A 22,328-nucleotide genomic window follows, 5' to 3' on the forward strand; every position below is an offset into this window, starting at 1 on the left:
AATATCTTCTTCAAGACTGCTAGAATTAATTAAAGATTTAAAATGTTGTTCTGTAAAATACTGTGAAGTAATAATCTGTCCACATGGGTCATTTGGGTCAAAGTTTGAGTTAAGATCAGCGGTATTATCATTCAGGTAGTTTTTTATGTAAGTATCAAAATAGGGGTTTTCTGACGAAGCGCCGCGTTGCGATGAAAGGGACAACAGGTCATCGTTGCATAACGAGCTGAATGGAAAGTCAGACAAGTCAGCCGTCGGAGCCGGGAAGAATCACACTAGTTACGCTAAAAGAGTAGACACGCCGCCATGCTCCCGCTCCTGTTGCTGTGCAAGAAGAGGGAAACGGAAGGAACGAAAGTATGCTGTGCAAGAGAAATAGACAATACAAGTTTAAAGGAAGAAAAGTAAAATGGGAAGATAAGAGATAAGAAATCCGAACCAGACCAGATACGAGAACGATCATTACTAATGTACTACGAGAATGAAAAAAATAAATAATAATAATAATGAATAAATAAATAAAGAAAGAAAGAAAAAAGAAAGAAAAACAAAATAAATAAAAAACAGATGTAATTGAAAATGCTACAGACAAACCCACGTGATGAGGTGGAAATAAGAATTTTTTGCATTTCTCCCTTAGAAATGATAAAATCGTTGATTATACCTTATGAAAACGATAACAAATCAGTTAGCAGGTGTTCGATGAGCAGTTTAAAAACCAGTTGCTTAAACAGTTAAAACGTTCTCCATTATTTTTGCATAACGCTGTCCATCACGAAAGCCCCACAGTTTTTCTGTTTAAGTGTATAAAGTCTTGAATAACAAAGTTTACTTTCTTATATTTATCAACAGGAAACAACGAATGAAAATATCATATAGCAAATATGCACTATTTAACATAAATCAAAACATCGCTTTTACTTAGTAGTTATGATTTTAATAAGAATTATCCTCTTTCAGCAATCAGTGGCTTATTATGTTAAATAAATAACATGAAGTTAAGAACTCCAAGTTATTACAATTATTTACCTGTATACAAATATCAGTATAGAGCAAGACCAGAATAAGTTGTGTTGGTAACGTTGCAATCAGTATAACAAAGTATAGGAAGTCTGATTTATGCTTCCAGACCCGCAAAAACGTACTTTCACACTTTTTGAATAGCGTGCGAATTGACAAGAAATTTAATATAGTATGTAATAATATATTTTGATGAGTAATTTTGGATACAATACAACCAAGGTGATAGTAATTCAAACCAGATTCGTTTTCGAGGGGGGGGGGGTCTCATCCAGTTACTAAACGCTTTCCAAGCGCTGTCGTGTTATGCAACAATTGGAGTTCAACCTTTTCGTTGTTATGCAATTGCCACTGGTCAGAAATGAGTCCGTTGAATTCCAAACTATACAGTGCACCAATAATGATTGGAAGTTTAAACAAGTATATGGGCTACTTCGATCGTAATGCAGTATGGCAATTGGTGAATGCTGCAGCTGACACAATGTAAAAATGCTTGAGAATCTGGAGCAGGCTAAGATGCCCAGTAAAATTGCTATCTCTATATAGAGAAATATGTAGTGAAAGCGATAATAGATTAAAAATTTCGTTTATCTAGATTGTAAGCATTGTAATAAAATGCAAGAAAAGCATGCAACATTGGGAGCTGTCACATTCATCCAAGAAACCATCTGCACCTCCGAGCAACCGTTTGTCTAAAAATAATAAGGGTACACGGAAAGCATTCAGCTGACTCGATTGGTATTGCGATTTAACTCAAGTAATTGCATACGTTAGTCGGATGGATATACATGTTGTCATAACAGAAGGATGCAAGGCTTAACAAGTTTCAACCAAGGAAGGGCAATTCTTGATAAAAAAAAATGTTTGCTAGCACCAAGTTCAGATTGTCATTGGTTATGCAACTATAGATGTACGAAACCTACATGCATCAATTAATGTTGGGTCGTTGATCGGGGATCAAGCGTTGCGTGTCGAGAACTGTTCGCTATGTACAATTTGAAATACTCATGAGTTAAATTGTGGGGGGGGGGGTATTCGCAAGAGTGCGATACACGAGTTTGCATAACCAATATAGTAAAATATAGATTTGGAAAATATAGGGGAAAAAAAAATAACTACTAATATGTTGTCAGGTGAAGTCAAATATCAATATCTACCCTGCCTATTAGTTGCTAACAATGTAATACCGTATTGGTGAAGCATGGCCGATGCCAATTAGTAAAGACCTTGGATCTGAACAGATGATTCAATCGTATACACCGTGTTTACATTAGTAATCAATTGCCAAAAATACAATGTAATTCATTGTAAGAAAAGTTGATAAACTTTATAACCTAATAACCAACTAGTTGACCTCAGAGGGTATCATATCATTTCATTAATAAGGTATAAAAATTCAAATTACAGTATCTGATCTGAAGAGATAAATAAGCTCTAGGATTTGCAAGCTACTTTCATGCTAATATCATAAATATTTGGCATGTCCAAAACCATGCGATATAATTCCTTTTGAAATGCTGAGAGCATTGGTTTCCAAAAAAAAAGAAGAAGACATTCGACAATTGGAATATTAATGTTTATAATAAACAGTAATTATTATTTTTTTTTTTTTTTTTTTTTTTTTTTTTTTTTTTTACTTGTGCTAAACATAATTATTTGTCAGGCCCCAGCAAATTTTTGGTACAGAGATATATAATAGTTGATGTATGTGAAAATTGCATACCTGAAAGAGATGGTCTGAATCATAACAAGGTATACTTTGGTATAACATTAGAATGCATGCTATCTTCAACGTGTATATTTGTAAAGTTTATATTAAAATTATTCACAAGCATGCAGTTGCAAGCTATTATATTCAGCTATTATAAAAAATCATGAAGGCAAATTGTGGTCAGTCAATTTAATATCACGTTTTGATATTCTTACAGAGTAAAAGTGACACCAATGTATATGACATGGAAAGTGATGTAGATGCCCTCACACAAAGACCATGGAGTACGATGGTAAGAGGAATCATTTGCACAGATTTATTTCTAATCCAAGAAATCTATGGTGCCTTATGAAGCTGCTTTAGTTGAATTGATTATTTAACTAAAATGCTTATTATGTAAAACTGCAGTTACAAACAGAAATTGTATTTCATGTCATGAAACTTGTTTTGTCATGTCATCGCACCAATCATATGAGACTTCAGTGATCTATCGAAAATACCGGGCAAAAGGATATATGGGGGATATCAGTGATTTTCCTCCAAATTATGGGAAACAGTCCTACAGTTTGTTGCAAGAGTCCCTTAGATTTCTATAGAGTTCATTACGAAGTGCCATTTGGCATGAAAGACGTAGGAAAACAGCCCATGCTCAGGGGGCACGTTGTTCTCAGATAATCACAAGTCCAAAATGATGAAGTTGTGTGTGATTGAAAATCTTTCTGCAATGGCCAGTGAACATATGATTTTCCCTGCTGTAGATGCCTTATAATGATGTATTCTTTTGTCTCTCCTATCCAGTTTATCAGTTGTGGAGGTCTGAAGCATCTATTTGGTATCTTTATGTCAGCTTGTCTGGAGACGCGGGATGACACCCAGTGGAATTTTGTAAGTTCAGAGTTCTTGACTGTGTTGATGTGTACATACGCACAGAAAATAAATTATTCTTTTTCCTATGCTTCTTGAAATTTATGAAAGTTCAGTGCCTCTGTCATTGGCTTTGAAAAACGTTGCGCTCTTTGTAGTTTTCTCCATTTGTACCTTAATAAAAGAATGTGTCCGATAGACACCTTGCCCTGAAAATTTCGAAATTGGAGGCCTGATGGATGTGTTTGATTTTTTAATGTAATGATTTGATGAGCATGCCTGTAGACCTTGCTTGGTCATATCAGTGGCCAAGGGAGGGGGATTTACATGCAAGATTGATATCACATTGGATGTATATCACAGGATTTAGGATAATCTCATCTTTGGTCCTGGCATCTTATGTTACAATAACCTTGTTATTTGAATACTGTTGTTTGTTTAAATACTGTTTGAATACTGTTTAAAAGAACAAAAGGAATGTGATTGTCAAAGCTATTGATACTTCAGGACAATGCGTAAAATAGCCAGTTATTTTTAGCTTACTATGTTTTCTGGAAGAAAGGCCTTGTATCCATATATTTGAAGTGATTTTAGATTTAATATCAGTTTCATATCTAATTTCTTATATTCAGTAGTATTGCTGTTATTGTATTTGTGCTGGAAATCTCCCAAGGGAGTGGACAGTGGCTGTGGTGATAACGTATTTGTACAGCACTTGGAGATGTTTCAATATATCAAGCGCTAAACAAAGGAATTATACTATTATCATTCTTTCATTTATTATAGATCAACAGGCATAATCAAAATACAATATACAGTTCCACAACAAGTAAGATTCAGAACAATGAAACATTTTCTGAATTTATTCACGTCATTTCAATATCTTTCTCTTAATCAAAACATATTGGCAGTTTTGTAAGTAGGGTTCTAAGTAATGAAAAATTCATAATTTTATTCACTTCAAGGATTCTGAAAGACAACCTGGTTTTAGCCTTTTGCTCAGAAAATTCAACTTTTCTTCTCTGTAGTGGGAGCAGGAATGCCTAGCATCTGTCCTGAAGCTCATCAATGAGTTTGCATCGGAGGAAGCGTTGAATGAACCCAGTAGTGATCTAGATGAAGTCTTTGATGAACCACCCTCGTCTTCCTCATCGTCCAGTGAGGAGGTACCAAGGAAGAGGGCCAGGACAGCAGCGAGACAAAGGAAGGATAGTACAGACTCTGGTAGACTCACCGTCAGGTTCTCTGCTGTAAGTCCAGGGCCCAGTCTTACAAAGATTTGGACTCGCTTCAAATCAATCTCAAATTCAAACCTGCCAAGTGGTTCTATGAAATAATCCTGTTGTGAGGAAAAGATTTAGATTGTACTGTTAAGTGAATGAAATGCCAATTAAACTGTCCTTTTTAATAAATAGAACATACAGGAGCTACTACTCCAACTTGTTTAGTGAATTAAATGCTAATTCAACTGTCTTTTTTTAATTAAAAAAAATATGCAGGATCTACTATTCCATCATCCCATCTTGTGTAGTGATTAAAATGTCTATTTGTGTGGAGTTTTTTATAATTAGAAAATGTGGGAGCTGCAATCAGCTGCTAGCTCTACCTTATTAGTAAATAAAATACCAGTTTAATTTTTTTTCAAATGTTTAATAAACAGAAAATGCAGGAGCTGCTAGCCCAACCTGGTGTGTTAGAGAGGCTAATGGGTGTATTATACAAAGCTGCTTCTCCTGGGGACTCCACTCTTGTGCAGGCAGGTTACTGGGGTAAGTATCAATGGAAGCGTTATATATTTTCTTAATGAAATCAATGTACAGAGGAGCATTTCATAAAACAAATAGACAATGATTTAATACCAACTATAGCTTAAAGTACTGTATACCTCGCCTCTAATTGACTAAAAGAATTAGTTTTTGTTTGTTATGTTCTTCATGTTACCTCATGGAATCACATTATGGTATCATTCAATTTGATTGGCTGATGGTAAACTTGTTACAGAAAATTTGCATTTGTTATAAAAAAAAATGTCTTTATGAAATGAGACCCAAGTAGTTGCAAGTTCCCTCTCATATTCAGGGTCAACTGGATTTTGATTTTATTGTGCCTTGTAAATATTGTTAGTTAATTACTGGGTGTAAGCCAAAGCATATTTTTTGCATTAAAGTTTCTGAAGCTTCCTGAATTTACGTTATATGAGATGATGTTTATATGTGGCATAGTGATTATAATTGATAACTTTATTTGTTTCCTATTTTCTATGTGACGATATACAAGACATCAAAATTCTTTTTATTTCTATGTGTATCTAAGAAGCTTAGCCTTAGATCACCCATTTTCTTCACATAATGTGTAATAAGTTGACTGATAAATTGTAATAAAGCATGCCTGTAGACCTTGCTTGGTCATATTAGTGGCCAAGGGAGGGGGATTTCCATGCAAGATAAAAGCCTATCAAATGGTTGGTATACTCTGTAGATCTATCCAATCTATAGATATCTACCTTTGTGTGCTACATTCATGCAATGTTGTATTTTATTAGCTTGTAGGTTTGGCCTGAAATATGATTCCCTTTTCAATACTAAGAGCCAATTCAAGGAGCCTACATCTTTCGGTCTTTCTATTCACGAGTACAAGTCACATTTTTTATTGTATATTTCATGTGTAATCTACTATGAAAAATTCCACCTAGGGTGCTTGTCAATTCCATTATATGACCTAACCCTGAAATGTATTGTACATCATTCTATCTTTCTATTTGTCGAAGTTAGAAAGAAAAGCTTCATTATTTTCTTTTGAGTATGAACAATGGGGAATCTAGGACCCATAACACAACACATAAGGCTTGATCGTTGGGCTGATATTTATGCTCGAATACATAGATCATTATGTACAATCAAGCGCACAAGTCAACTGTATGATCAGTCACTACGTTTTGTATTACAGGCTTAGGCATTGCTCAATGATGAGAATAGTACATATGGCCCTTTTTAAAAATTCTTTGATACAAGTTATAGGAAAATATGCAATACACAGAATTAAGCAGTTACAAAAGACAGCAGTAGTCAGGTCTTCAATTTTAATATTTTTAGGGCAATGTCACTTTTCGATTGAGTACATTTCTATGTAACAGCACAAATTAAAAACTGTAAGAGGACATAAAACTTCAAGGCCAATTAGATGGGCATTGGAGTCAATCAAAGACATCCACGACAGTGTTCTTTGATGACCTTCGCTGAAATTAAGCCCTGAGAAGTGATTATAATCAACGTCTTGTTTTTTTTTTTATCAGTTGTACATTATGCAATGAAGTTGTTGGTGTCATGGGCATCCACAGACCCGGAAGTAAAGATGGCTATTGGTCAGTATGAGAAGCTTGACCAGTGGTTACGAAGGCTAACACTTCAGACCAATGAGGTGAGTCAGGTTTAGATTATAGGTCATTTGTAAGGTTAAATTGAGAGAGGTTAAAAAAGAAAGCAGTATGTATATCAGTTAGATTTACTTTTAGTGTTTATTCAAATTCAGTTATTTATTTAATTCAACTTTATCTGATTCCATATAAAAGTAGTAACACCAAGATACATAATTATTATTATGATTATTCATTCGGCATTTCAAAATACATAAATTATAGTACAATACAAATTACATAAACAATAGGACACGTGACATAGTACAAAGGACCTGGAATAGAGATGAAGGGGCTGCCTGGGTTTGGAAAAGGTTAAATAAAATAACCATGACCCACAGGTCTTCCCACATCCCTTTACCTCCATCCAGGTCAGTATAAGAATATGAATATAATATAAATAATAATTAATACAAATTAACAATTTTTCACTTTGTATTGTATTTTTCTTTGAATATTACTGTATAATTATCTTTTTTTTTAATGGTTGAACTTAATAAATGAAATGAAATAAAAAAATTTCCTTTAATATCGATGCAGTACTAAAGATGCAATGACAATGAAAATAGAAATTTGGTTGTTTTAAAACAAATTGGTTGGGGGGTTTTAACAGCCATCTTGGGGAAAATTATAGATATTCAACAAAAGCTTAGGCCCCTTTTGACTTTCTAATTCAACAATTTAGAGAGTTCTATGTCTCATTTTGAAAATTGTAGTGCAGGGATGAATTTTTAAGACTAATTTTCAGGGGCTCCCCTTTGAGCTTGACTGCTCGATTTTAATTTTTGATGAAGATTTTACATTGCACAATATTGAAATGTGATGTTCAGGTTTCGTTTAAGAGTATTTTTACCCCTCATAATCAAGTATCTTTTCTATGCTGGAAATTTTATATTTATTTATGTTGGAAGACTCTGTGAATCTTGTTGAAAATTACCAAATTCTGAGAGCATGCACTGCTGGAACATCTGATCCAGCAAGCAAATTGAAGTTTTAGAAGAAATCCATTTAATAACAAAATGTATGTCCTGATCACTGTGCATGGGAAGAATGTGAATGCATCATATGAATCCCACTAAATGGGATTTTTTTTTCCCACTTTACATTATTTGTAAGTTGACCTCCCAATTCCCAAACACTTGTTTTCTTCAATCTCGAATATCTGTTATCCACCTGTAGATCTACATCAGACGAGAGGTGTGTGATGGTCTGTTCAGACTGTGTGAAGGCCTTGACCCATCCAGTCAACATTTCTTATGGTCTCTACTCAGAAGTCTCTTCACTTCATTAGATACAGCACTCAACCTACAACCAAAAAAGGTATATTCTTTTTAGAATTCAAGAAATCTGAGAATTTGTTTCTTATGTTGAGGGCAAAAGCTTAATCAATACTTATTTTCAACCAACACAGATGAACCTTCATGATGACAAGGTATATTCTTAATTTAGACATTAGGATTTTCAAGAATTTGTTAATTTGATACCCATCTCTCTCACTAGTGGGTGGGCTTCTAGGTGAATTATTCTTGCTTTTTTTCTGCGGTAGATAATATGTAATTTTAGATTTCAAAACATAGCCCGTGACATCAAATCTTCTCTCCCTTAATGCTCCACTCTCCATCTTCATGCGCAGTAAGGTTGGTTTCCACATCAGATTCCGCATCGTGGATGAGGATTCTTAATCTCCCAAATCTTGTATTTCAAGACATGAATGCAGTGATTTTCCAAATTCACAAACACATTTATCTTCAAACTGCAGGAAGTGGCTTGTCACCCAGTTGTGCCCTTAAGTACCTAGAGTAAGATTTTACCGCACTCAATTTCACCTACAAAATATCTCACTGTACGGAGCTACTTGGGTGCTTCCTGGTAACATTCACTCATTGCGAAATTGGAGTATGAAGCAAAAATGAACTGGCTGATTTAGTGAAGCCAACACAGAGTTATAAATAACTTGAATTCATGAGATTAATTTATGCACAAAATACATTACATCATTCCTTCTTCCTATGTCATATTTGCAGGGAAGTGACAAGAGCTGCGATGACAGTATCCCTAGTTGCCGTGACTACTTCTGGCTCCTGTGTCTGTTGATGGACAACCTCCATTGGCAGGGAGACAGTCCCCATGCTAGTGGGGTTGGGGTTGGAGCAGGCAGGATTGACCCAGAGAAGGTCAATGCTGAGCTAGACTCCTTCACCTCACTGCTCTCCCAGAAGATTGAAAGGTAAGATGTCAGGAGGATTTCATGACTGAGGAAAGAACAAGCTTTTTGAGAGAGCTTGTGGTCCCAAAGTGTGCTGTATGAGAATGTCATGGCTTATGAAAGAACAAGCTTTTTGAGAGAGCTTGTGGTCCCAAAGTGTGCTGTATGAGAATTTCAAGGCTTATGAAAGAACAAGCTTTTTGAGAGAGCTTGTGGTCCCAAAGTGTGCTGTATGAGAATTTCATGGCTTATGAAAGAACAAGCTTTTTGAGAGAGCTTGTGGTCCCAAAGTGTGCTGTATGAGAATTTCATGGCTTATGAAAGAACAAGCTTTTTGAGAGAGCTTGTGGTCCCAAAGTGTGCTGTATGAGAATTTCATGGCTTATGAAAGAACAAGCTTTTTGAGAGAGCTTGTGGTCCCAAAGTGTGCTGTATGAGAATTTCATGGCTTATGAAAGAACAAGCTTTTTGAGAGAGCTTGTGGTCCCAAAGTGTGCTGTATGAGAATTTCATGGCTTATGAAAGAACAAGCTTTTTGAGAGAGCTTGTGGTCCCAAAGTGTGCTGTATGATAATTTCATGGCTTATGAAAGAACAAGCTTTTTGAGAGAGCTTGTGGTCCCAAAGTGTGCTGTATGAGAATTTCATGGCTTATGAAAGAACAAGCTTTTTGAGAGAGCTTGTGGTCCCAAAGTGTGCTGTATGAGAATTTCATGGCTTATGAAAGAACAAGCTTTTTGAGAGAGCTTGTGGTCCCAAAGTGTGCTGTATGAGAATTTCATGGCTTATGAAAGAACAAGCTTTTTGAGAGAGCTTGTGGTCCCAAAGTGTGCTGTATGAGAATTTCATGGCTTAGGAAAGAACAAGCTTTTTGAGAGAGCTTGTCCCAAAGTGTGCTGTATGAGAATTTCATGGCTTATGAAAGAACAAGCTTTTTGAGAGAGCTTGTCCCAAAGTGTGCTGTATGAGAATTTCATGGCTTATGAAAGAACAAGCTTTTTGAGAGAGCTTGTGGTCCCAAAGTGTGCTGTATGAGAATTTCATGGCTTATGAAAGAACAAGCTTTTTGAGAGAGCTTGTGGTCCCAAAGTGTGCTGTATGAGAATTTCATGGCTTAGGAAAGAACAAGCTTTTTGAGAGAGCTTGTGGTCCCAAAGTGTGCTGTATGAGAATTTCATGGCTTAGGAAAGAACAAGCTTTTTGAGAGAGCTTGTCCCAAAGTGTGCTGTATGAGAATTTCATGGCTTATGAAAGAACAAGCTTTTTGAGAGAGCTTGTGGTCCCAAAGTGTGCTGTATGAGAATTTCATGGCTTAGGAAAGAACAAGCTTTTTGAGAGAGCTTGTGGTCCCAAAGTGTGCTGTATGAGAATTTCATGGCTTATGAAAGAAAATTCTTGCGAGAATGATTTAAAGATTGAAGAGATAACCAAAACCTTACATGTTTTTAAATTAATAATTCCAGTGATTATGAACATTTTCCATACAAAGCTCTTTGAGAGGGCATGTTGTCCTGAAATAGTGTATCAGAGAGCAAACTGATATATGAATAGGAAAACTGATACTATGTGTGTGTAATTGTGTGACAGTACAAGTCCTGCAGCAATTACCTTTTATTGAAAATCTTGTAGTTAACAATTCTACAAATTCAATGATTGTGTGAGTAGGTCAAGGCATATTGTCTCATTTTCTTCCCTTAATAGATTTCATAATGGACATTTCTTATCTTACATGGAAGATTCAAAAGAGGATAATTAATAGCAAAGTTATGTCATTATTTGTTCAAAAAATTGATATTTTAATCTGTCAAAATGTTATGATAATTACCCATTTACAAATATCTGTCCTCTTCCCTGCAGCCGTCCCATCCTGGAAGGTCGTCATAGCACTGTAGAGGATTTAGCTCTAGCTGGTCTCATCAAGCTATGTACAGCAGCTGTTAAACACAATCCACCATTCAAGTTCAGTGAAGGTGGACAGGTAAGGCATTATTCTGATCTTTCTTAGGAGTGTTGTGGTCTCGCCTTTGAAACAGAGGTTGTATGGTTCGAATCCCAGTCATGACATAATTTCCTTCAGCAAGAAATTGGTCCACAATGTGCTGAGGTGAATGGGTACCTGGCAGGATTAATTCCTTAAATGCACCAAGCGCTATTAAGCAGTTGTAGATAAAGCCAGGGTAATATATAGTGTATAATGAATAAACAACTAGATAATCAGCACCTTACAAATGCTATGTTATTACTATTATCTAAAATATATTTTAAAACACACTCCCTTTGCCTGATCTGCACCACATTATAAAGACTATTTCACCTTTTGTTATCGCACAGAATAAAAGTTTTAATTCTAACCATGATGTGATAATATTATTTTGCATTTATAAAACATTTGATACATTTAAAAAAAATAGTAAAAACCAATAGCAATACTACATATTTCGGATAAACCTGACACTTCTCTGAAATTTCGAAGAATTCAATGATTTGTCCTATTCTTGGCTTATTATTTTCTTATAGTGTGTGACGCTAATTTTTTGTATCTCCTTTAACCATTTCTTCACTTACTTTCTTGTGCAGAAGTTTGTAGAGACTGTCTTTGACTGCCTGTTCTCACTGCCGACCCCCGGACACCAGAATCTACCCAAGTGCAAATCAAGAACCAGTCGACTGGCAGGATTTGATCTCCTTCTAGAGCTGGCTAGAGAATGCCAGGCAAACTATACACTGCTTCACAAGCTAATGTTCCAGCAGCATGCGCCAAGTGAGTGTAAAATTATTTCCTGCTTTGGAAGTCATATTCCTGTTTATACTATGTTGTTTTATAAGGTATAATGAATTGTTGAACATAACATTTTTGTAAAAGAGTGAAAAACAGTCAAATCTGTCTATTATACTGTTCAATGTTAATGATGTATGCTGCTTTTTTAAAGCGCTTAGAAACACCATGTATTAAGCGCTATATAAATACAATGTATTATTATTATTATTATTATTAAGACTTTAAAGAAAGATACCAAAAGCTATTCAAATTTGTAGTCTTGATAGACAAATGGTCCTTCTGTACATTTAGTCATGACAACAGGTTTGACTTTAAAAGATTTCTGATGAAGCCACCCTGTTTTAGAAAGACTTAGTAAAGGAATAAAAGACTAAACCTTTTCTATTTTTGTATCTGTTATTTTCAGACACCCATCCGCCCTATCCCTGGGAATACTGGCCCCAGGATGACAGTCGATCATCATGTGGTTACGTTGGTCTGACTAACCTTGGTGCAACCTGCTACATGGCTTCCTGTATGCAACAACTCTTCATGATGCCTGAGGCTAGAGCTCCCATCCTGCAAGCAAAGGTAGGACATCTTATTTCTCCTTTTTGACATTTGTTTTCACCTGTAGGGCACTTAATTTCTCTTTAATGACATTTGAATTCATCTTTAGTTTTAAGCACCTTGTCCAGTGTGGGATTCTATTACATTCTATCTAAAATATTCAGTGTAACTGTACATGTAATAGCATTGGGGGCAGGGTTGTCATCAGGAACTTGTTTTTTAAGTGGTAGAAATTTTCTTGCCTAGCCACATGGTTTCAGGAGAATGACAGCCAGTCAGTTTTCAGGGCTCGAACATAAAAAAATCATGTTTCTACACACAGTACTGTTGCTGCAGCACCAAGCATCGTATTTATTTGGGTCATGGCAACCCCATATAAACAGGTATTTTTCTTACTCTCTTTGCAGTAATTTAAAATGTAACATTATTAAATGAGTACCATAATGTCATATATCTGAATGTATGTGTACTTGTGATTATTCCTTGTCTTATTTTAGGTAAGTGAGGCAAACAAGCACGCCAGCATCTTGAGTGAGACTCAGCGGATGTTTGCCTATCTCCAGGAGAGCGAGAGGAAGGCGTACAACCCTCGTAGCTTCTGCAGGGTGTACACCATGGACAAGCAGCCCCTGAACACAGCAGAACAGAAGGATATGACAGAGTTCTTTACTGATCTCATCAGTAAGATGGAGGAAATGACTCCAAGACTGGTAAGTCAAGTTCATAATATTCAAGTGCTAAATACATCAACGCGAAGTCTCTGAGCACTTTACTGATATATTATTTGTTAATCAAATTATTTGCTTGTCCACATGCGCTTTCTCCACTTAATGGGAAGCTCTCACGCAGGAGTTTCTACGGTAAAATACTAGGCATACCTCATTGACTTTCCCATCCTATTGGATACCCTTTTAACATCTGGTTTGATTGGGGCTAAGTGTAGATTGATGTCTTATCAGAGGGCACTAGTGCTTCCATGGGATTAGAACACACAACTCTGGTGACAAGGCAGAAGTTTAACCACTACACCAAACAACTTCCAGCACCCTTTTTGACCATCGATTGTGGAACAAATTTTCATGGTCGATTACATTGACCACAATGTACAAACAATCATAAAAATTAGTTGTTGTGATCGGTCACTTAGCTTTCATTGGAGGACCCTAGTCTATCAATTGAGTGCATCAAATTGGGATGAAACTTGTTGCAGACAGATTGAAATTAATTTGAGCTCTAAGAATATAACTTATTGAATTAAAGATGCGTCAAAACCAGAGAGTCTATTGATTGTGTAATGCAGAGGGAATGGCATTGTTATTATAGAAAATTCAGTCACCTAATATTCTATATTACTTTTATATTTATTTTATAACAGAAAAACACTGTAAGTAGCCTGTTCAAAGGAGAGCTGACAAACAATGTTGTATCCTTGGTGAGTATACACATTTTCGTGAAGTTGTGAACGTTTAAGTCTCAATAGAAGGTTGATCAAATTTAGATGGATTTCTGGCTTGTACCCAGTAAATACAGCAGAATACAATCATGAAACCTGCAAGATTCGGACTTGTCGTCCAATGATTGCCAGGCAGCGACTCTACCAACAGCTCTGCTTCTTATATGTTTTGCCTTTTAAATATTTTTAATTGTTTATCGGGTGCAAGCCAAAATCTCTTTGCATTAATTCCTGCCAGTTCCTGAATTTTCAATGTGTGGGATGATTCTTGTATGTGTCATAGGGGTTGTAATTTGTGTAGTGTCTTTTGTTTAGTATCTCTCCCCTTGTGATAAACAAGACAGCATTAAAATCATTTTTCATTTGTGCACATTTAGACAAAGGACCTCCCTTTTTTGCACCTAATGCATAAGAATTTGACTATGAGATTGTAATAAAGCATGCCTGTAGACCTTGCTTGGTCATATTAGTGGCCAAGGGAGGGGGATTTCCATGCAATATTAATATCACATTGGATGTATATCACAGGATTAAGAAATATTACATTTTCCGATCCTATCATCTTTTGTTACAGTTTTAGATTCAGCATGTGTTACAGTTAAGAATGTCAATATACATGTACTGCATGATTTTTCTCGCCTATTGATTCTTGTTTCATGTTTGTAAATGGATTGCATTTGGTATTGAATTTCCTTAAAAGTAGCTTATTAATCTTTTGTTGTTAGTTGTAAAATAGGTATGTCTATGCATGGTTATCTTTCTCCAATTATGAGAATCCAAAATCTTTTCAATTCATAGGACTGCCCTCACGTGAGTCAGACGACAGAGGAGTTCTTTACCGTCAGATGCCAAGTGGCTGATATGAAGAATCTTTACGTAAGTGACTATCATATACTGTTCAGATTACAATCATACCTCACATTGTAATCCCAGGTTTAAAAGAAGTATAGTCTCAAATTTTAGGGATGGCTGTGGATATATATCTCCCAATCACAGAAATTTTCTTTTAGCCTCTCCCTCCATTTCACTCTAATCAATTAATCCTCTTCCGTTAGTCCAACCTTCCTACTCGCCTATATCACATGCCACTTTTGTCTTTCTCTTTTCCTTGATCCATGAAACTTATTCAGCAGTCATTGTTAATAGAAGACATAATTGCTCTTGAAATTGATGTTTATATTTGTATTGAGATTTCAAAATGTCTTGCACACACACACACACCAGGGTGCGACATAAGCGCTTGCCCGATTGCCCGGGGCAAGTAAAAGTTAGAGTCGGGCAAGTGTTTTGAAGCAAAGACAAAACTGCTTGCCCGAATCGGGCAAGCAAAATTCTCCTATGGAAATTATATTTTAGAAAGATTCCCCATATTTCACCATCAAAATATAGAAAAGAAAAACAGACAAAAAAAAGCAATATCATTAATTTCTTCTTTCAAAAAAGTTTATAATTCGAATTGCAAAATTTGCGCCATTTTCTGCAATAAACACACAGCTCAGAGACGTACACACACACACAGAATCAATGGCAGTCTAGCATACCTAGCTAGCTAGCGCCTAGTCCACGCAGCCGATGCATGTAGTTAAGTTTCTACGGAGTACGGTGCTGCATGAACGAAGTTTGCTCTGGAAGAAATCTCCCACAGAACTGTCAAAATTCACATTTCTTACCAATGAAAATTCTTGTAATGTCCATATTTCCTAAAAATTGGGGTAGCTCTGTCATTTGTAAGCAGTAAAAGGAGAAATTTTCACTTCTGTTATGCTTAAAAAAGATCGGGTTTCGAATGATCGTCTGTGTCGCACACACTGAAATACATTGTTTGACAGTCCCACATATGCATTTGTGTGTATGTTGATAAACGTTTCTTTAGCCAAGGAAATTGATAAATTTTCTTCTTTATTTATGACTGGATAGTTTGAACTTTCTTCCTCTCTATTTTCTTTCTGCCTATCTTTCCTTCTTTTGAATCTCTCTTTATTTCTTTAAATTTCCTTCCTTCTTTTGTTCATTTTTTATGTTACTATTGCTGTCTTTCTTGTTGTCATTCTTTTCTTTCTATCTTTTTTTCTTTCTTCCTTCCATCCAACCATTGTTTACCTCTTTCTTTCTTTCATCCTTCCTTCTTTTTCCCCTTCCTTTCATTCTTTCTTACTGCCTTCCTTCCGTCCATCCATTCTTTACCTTTTATTCCTGTCTTTTTTTTCTTCCTTACTTTCTTCATCCTTTTCATTCTTTCTTTCCTTCATTCCTTCCTTTCTTTTTGTCTTTCATTCTTTCTTTCTCCTTCCTTTCTTTCTTTCCTTCTTTTATTTTTATTTATTTCTGTTTTATTTCAGCAGGGTAGCCCTTTCAGTTACAAAACTGCTCTACCAAGGGGCCCTTTCTTTTTTCCATCCATCTTTTCTTTTCTTCCTTATTTTTTCTTTCTGCCTTCCTTCATCTCTTTCCTTCCTTCATTTCTTTCTGTCTTTCGTTGTATCTTTATTTTCTTTTTTCCCTTCCTTCCATCTATCCTTATACCTTTTCTTTCTTCCTATCTTCCTTCTTTCCTTTTTCTCATTTTCTTTCTTTCTCTTTTCCTTCCTTCCATCAATCCTTTACCTTTTCTTTTTCTCTTTTCTTTCTTCCTTTCTTTCTTTTTACCTTTTTTCTTTCTTTTTCTTTTTTCATTCGTTCCTTTCTTTCCTTCCTTTCTCTTCCCCTCAGTTTTTTTTCTATTTTTTTCCTTCCATCTTTCTTTCTTTCTGATTTTCTTTTTTTTTGTCTTTTGATCTTTCTTTTTTTTTCTTCCTTATTTTTTCTTTCTGCCTTCCTTCATCTCTTTCCTCCATTCCTTCCTTCATTTCTTTCTGTCTTTCGTTGTATCTTTCTTTTCTTTTTTTCCTTCCTTCCATCTATCCTTATTACTTTTTTTTCTTCCTTCTTTCCTTTCTCTCGTTTTCTTTCTTTCCCTTTTCCTTCCTTTCTGTTTACCTTTTTTCTTTCTTGTTTTCCTTTTATTCATTCCTTTCTTTCCTTCCTTTCTCTTCCTCTCATTTTTTTTCTATTTTTTTTTCTTTTTTCTTTCCATCTTTCTCTTCCCCGCAGCCATTCTCTCTCTTTCTTTCTTTCTTTCTTTTTTTTTTCTTTCTTCCTTCCTTTATTTCTTCGTCCTTTCTTCTTACTTTTTTTTCTTTCATTCTCTCCCCCTCTCTTGATTTTTTTTTCTCTGGTTATTTTCAGTGATTTCCCCTTTTGTTATTGTGTGTCCTAGTCCCCTCCAAAATATATGGAAAATATATGAGATTAGGAAATTAATTAAAGAGCATATTTACCATTCATTTTGTCATGATGTTCAAGATAAAAATCATTAAAAAAAAGAAATAAAACTACAAGGTACATCAGTAGTCATGTTGAAAAATGTATTTTTAAAGCCGTCAATGGTATGGTACATGTATGTAAAACTATAAGGCTATAACTTGTTTTGAAGAAATAAAACTTTGTTTTGAAGGATTTTTTCGGGCAAGTGAAATCTATATTCGGGCAAGTATTTTCCAACTATTTGAAAATTTACTTGCCCGACTGGGCTAGTAAATTCCAAAAAATTCAAAAAAGTTATGTAGCACCCTGCACACACAAAACCCCTATTCAATGCATGTAGATGGAATATGTTTTGATTCCTAAAATCCCAGAATATTATTTCAAATTACATTTTCTTTTCCATCAGCACAGGAATCTTTGGTTTTTGAAATCCCCAAATATTATTTCAAATTGCATTTTTTTTCCCCAACTGTTCAGGAATCTTTGGATGAGGTAACAGTGAAGGACACACTAGAAGGAGATAACATGTACACCTGCTCACAGTGTGGCAAGAAAGTTAGAGCTGAGAAGAGGTATGTGGTTCCTGATCAGTACCTTGTATAGATAAACAAGACCTATATGGGTAAAAATTGAATTCTAGAAGTATTTCCAGGTAGAAATTTGAAAAAACAGGTCTATTTCACACAATTCCAGTCTGAGGAATGAAACAAGATCGGTTCCCAAGCCCATTTCTGATGTTATGACAACCTAATTTCCATTACAAAATGACTGCCATATTAAAAAAAATTAAAGAATGTTTCTTCAATATTTTGATTATTTATTTTCATAAAATTTGCTTTCAATAACATAGATACTACATAATCTTGCATGCACCAAGTGTATCATTTGTGAATATCAGTTGTGACTGTTGGTAATTGATTAATTATGCAAATTTATGCATATTTTTCATATTAGGCTACAATTTGAAAAATGCAGCTCAAAGGTTCCAAGTTTTTTTTTACTCATGATTGCCTTTGCAACATTTTAAACAATTTTGAGGCCTTTACAGTTACGGAATCGATCAGTTGAGAAAATACTGAATGCTTGTAATATAACTCTTTCTCTTCCTCTTGTTTCCTCTCATCCCTCCCTCCTGCCCTCTCACAGAGCTTGCTTCAAGACACTGCCCAAGATCTTATCTTTCAACACCATGAGGTATACTTTCAACATGGTGACCATGATGAAGGAGAAAGTGAACACCCACTTTTCCTTTCCAAGGCAACTTGACATGTCAGGCTATACAGAGGAGGCGCTCATTAGCAAAGGCAGGGGGTCGGGTAAGTGACTATTTATTGATTCCTCTATCAAGGTGATGATGAGGATTCTGATGATGCTGATGATGATGGTGGTGGTGGAGGTGATGATGATGATGATATTAAGCACTCTATGAATGCAATATTATTATTATTATTATGATAGTCGATGACAATGATGAAAGATGGGTGGGGGGGTCTCCCCTCCTAAAGGTAGTGTTAAAAAAAGCGTACCCCAATACCTTTCATAAATAGCAGAAATCTGTAATGTATACTTCAATATCATTACAAAACTTACATGTTCTTGGTCTTTTATTATGAAGTCGAACTTTCTCAAGTTCCCCAATCAATGCAAAACAAATCAACTGCAAATTAATTTCTGAATGCACGCTCATCTTCATTTTTCCCCATCAGATGTAGCATCAACTAGCAGCAGTCAACCACCCCAGAGCTATCTCTACGAGCTGATTGGTGTGACTGTTCACACTGGGACGGCTGATGGCGGCCATTACTATAGCTTCATCCAGGATCGTGTTCACCGTGACCAGGAAGAAGATCGTTGGTTCATGTTCAATGATGCAGAAGTCAAGCCCTTTGACCCTAAGCAGCTGCCTGCTGAGTGCTATGGAGGCGAGATGACGGTGAGTCAACGTTTAAGGGTCACTCTTTAAATTATTGATTTTGTTAAAGAAGCAGATATATCATGTCAGTGTGTGCATATATGAAAGATATGTGAGGTAGTTTGAAGGTTAATAGATTAAATAGAATTTAAGTCTGTTGTGCAATTAGATTGAGTGAATTCATTTCATCTTTTAACAGACCAAGACATATGACTCTGTAACGGACAAGTACATGGATTTCTCCTTTGAGAAGGTAAGTCTCAATTACTTTATTCTCTCCGTAGCAAATAGAACACAAGTTTTTTTTATACCTGTATATATTATTGTCCGAAAGAAATATCAAAAAAAAAATATTGAAATCCAAAAGTCACTATATATCATGTAATTCACACGTCGGTACATTTTATGGTCTATTTCACTTTTATTTCACTTTGTATTCCAAGACTTGACATGTAAGAATTTTACATAAATACTTGTCATCACTCAATGATGAACCATCAACACTTTGATCAAAGACATTTCTTTAACTGACCATCAATGTTGGAGCCCCATCTTAATATCAATGAAATAATTTGAAAGCTCACAACATATTTTTTCGTCACCCATCTCTGTTGTTTGCAGACTCACAGTGCGTACATGCTGTTCTACAAGCAGTGTGACCCGGAAGAAGAAGAGCCCAAAGAGAAAGTCAAACCACCTGAGACCACTGTAGACCTCTCAAAGGAGATAGCAGAGGTAGGTTTTTAAAAATTGATGATGATGACACTTGTAGTGATAATAATGAATTTAATCAAGGTTTATTTTATAAGGTGCTGGTTTTGAATACCATAATGTCTGTAATGTTATTTGTCAAGAATGCCTCACTCAAACCTGGATTGGTTTCTTAAATGCCATGGGCACTACTGTATTTAAAGAGTTGCACAAGCTTAATGATGAGATACAAAACTCATTTGAACATGCATTGAGACACCCGCTTATAATGTGATGTAAGTGGGGAAAAGTAGATGGTATTTTTTTAAAAGAAGGAAAAGCCAGTGGTCATTGAAATGGTTTATTCAGATATATAAATATGTATAAATTGTCACCTACAATTTTATAATACAGCCAGCATTTATTGTGATACAAGGGGGGGGGGGGAATGTAGGCTTCATTGTATATAAAAACGAAAAGCTAGTTATTGAAATTATATGTTAAGCTATGGTGTATGAATTGCCACCTTGCATTATTATGTCACAGCCATACCATGAAAAACTGTCTACATATATGATAGAACTTGACATTAATTGACGTGTTGGTTTATTTTTCAGTGGATTTGGGAGGATAATACCAGGTACCTACAGGATAGTTACATCTTTGATCTCAACTACATGAATTTCATGTGGCAGGTTTGTAACTTCCTACCAGCGACCTTGCCCAACCCGCAGGAAGTACAACTCATTGCTTCTAAGGTGAGTTCTACCACAATTCTAGGCCCCATCCAGAGCTGCCAGTTAGTAGGATTTTATCCTATTTAGTAAGATTTTCAAGGGAAAATTGATGCTAAATATGATTTTTCTTTTATATAAATTAGCTGATTATATTTTTTTATGTTGGAAGCACTGATTCATTCCAAGGAGAAACCTAACACCAAGCAATGCCTGGAGTTTATGAACAATCAATGCCATATATGTTTCTATGTAATCTATGAACCTTGACTTACTTGTTGAGTGGTTCTTGTTCCTTTCTTTGTTTAGCTGACTACATCGTTCATGTTGGAAACATTAATCCATTCTAAGGAGAAACCTAACACCAAGCAATGGATGGAGTTAATGACCAATCAGTTCCATACATGCCCCTTAGCATGTGAGGTAAGGAATTTTCTATACATTCTTTATCAAGCTCCCACAATTTAGTGAGGAAGTATTTACAGTGTGTAGTAATCTTGATATTTTGTTTTTCCGAATGTATGCAATGTGAATTCTTAAATGATTAGGGTAAATTGATATTGACAATAATGATTAAAAAATTTGGGGAAAAAATATCCTAAATTACTAATTCAAATTGTCCTTTCACCTTTTTTCCTATCCTTGAGTTTTTCCAAACAATGTAAGAACTTAATAAGCTTATGTCTCCTTTATTAAGAAAAAAACTATCATTGTTATGTTATTGATTGTTTCTGAAATGAAGAAAAAAGAAATCAATTTTTGCTGATTCTGTCTTGTTTTTCAGTGGTTCCTAGACTACATGGCGACAGATGATTGGTGGCCTCAGCAAATCCTCATCAAGTGTCCTATACAGACCTGCAGACAGGTAGGTATTCAAAGGTTCATTGAAAAAACACTTGGATACACCATTCATTGCCCTCTGGTACAGTAGTTATAGAACGTAAATGCCTACCTTGGGTTATAAAAATATGATTATAATAGATGCACAAGTGCTCAGAATGTCTACATGAAACTGAAGCTCTCCACTATCCACTACACTATCCATTGCAGTCTGATTTTCAAAGAAATTGTAGTAGCATTCGATATGAACATTCCAACCTGTGAAGTCTAATGATCAATGTTCCGAATAGTGGTATGAGTGCTAAAATCAAAATTTGAGCCTCCCTGTAGGAAAAGAAGCAAATTCAATTCCAAATCATAACGGCTGCAACTTGAAGCCGATATGGGCATTACTCCGACCATAAGGTATATTTCTGATTTTTGTATTCCTAGCATTGTACCAAATTTCAAATAAAATAATTGTTCTTTGCCATTAACAGCGCTTTGTATCCTCTGGAAAAATTGCTATATAAATCAAATTATTATTATTACTTGGATCTTTCATATTTGATGCAAAATTTGATTTGTTCAAAAATCGTGTCTTAGTCTGATCTTGTAGTGTGTGATGGGCTTACGGGAATGATTTTTCATGATCTCGTCTCTTATCCCTTCTCAGTTGTTCCAGAGGCTATGTATTCATGTGATCAGACAGCTGAGAGAGAAACATGCACCACTCTATCTTCATGCTGTCATAGAAGGGTAAGTGCTCTGAAAAAAATGTTTTCAATAGGATTTCACTTCATTATGGTTGGATTGTTGATGTACAAAAGTAAGCATGAAATAAATCATGTTGTTTTTTATTAATGAAAAGATGTAC

The 22,328-nt window shown here is 35.4% G+C and overlaps 1 protein-coding gene across 2 annotated transcripts in view; it reads left to right on the forward strand.

Moving 5' to 3' along the window:
• The window catches only part of LOC129264629 (ubiquitin carboxyl-terminal hydrolase 34-like), a 105,935-nt gene that overhangs the window by 56,445 nt on the left and 27,162 nt on the right, over window positions 1-22,328 (forward strand). For both annotated transcript variants that reach the window (XM_064102395.1, XM_064102396.1), the window contains exons 31-52: window positions 2,949-3,023; window positions 3,530-3,616; window positions 4,624-4,845; window positions 5,256-5,364; window positions 6,888-7,012; window positions 8,187-8,327; window positions 9,032-9,234; window positions 11,070-11,190; window positions 11,790-11,973; window positions 12,398-12,561; window positions 13,038-13,250; window positions 13,916-13,972; window positions 14,792-14,869; window positions 17,774-17,868; window positions 18,443-18,612; window positions 19,003-19,229; window positions 19,408-19,461; window positions 19,830-19,943; window positions 20,516-20,656; window positions 20,942-21,055; window positions 21,417-21,497; window positions 22,128-22,210. In XM_064102395.1, coding sequence (XP_063958465.1) covers window positions 2,949-3,023; window positions 3,530-3,616; window positions 4,624-4,845; window positions 5,256-5,364; window positions 6,888-7,012; window positions 8,187-8,327; window positions 9,032-9,234; window positions 11,070-11,190; window positions 11,790-11,973; window positions 12,398-12,561; window positions 13,038-13,250; window positions 13,916-13,972; window positions 14,792-14,869; window positions 17,774-17,868; window positions 18,443-18,612; window positions 19,003-19,229; window positions 19,408-19,461; window positions 19,830-19,943; window positions 20,516-20,656; window positions 20,942-21,055; window positions 21,417-21,497; window positions 22,128-22,210 — 2,858 coding nt within the window. The remainder of the gene's footprint in view (window positions 1-2,948; window positions 3,024-3,529; window positions 3,617-4,623; window positions 4,846-5,255; window positions 5,365-6,887; window positions 7,013-8,186; window positions 8,328-9,031; window positions 9,235-11,069; window positions 11,191-11,789; window positions 11,974-12,397; window positions 12,562-13,037; window positions 13,251-13,915; window positions 13,973-14,791; window positions 14,870-17,773; window positions 17,869-18,442; window positions 18,613-19,002; window positions 19,230-19,407; window positions 19,462-19,829; window positions 19,944-20,515; window positions 20,657-20,941; window positions 21,056-21,416; window positions 21,498-22,127; window positions 22,211-22,328) is intronic.

This window comes from Lytechinus pictus, chromosome 7, assembly GCF_037042905.1.
Source record: "Lytechinus pictus isolate F3 Inbred chromosome 7, Lp3.0, whole genome shotgun sequence".
NCBI lineage: Eukaryota > Metazoa > Echinodermata > Echinoidea > Temnopleuroida > Toxopneustidae > Lytechinus > Lytechinus pictus.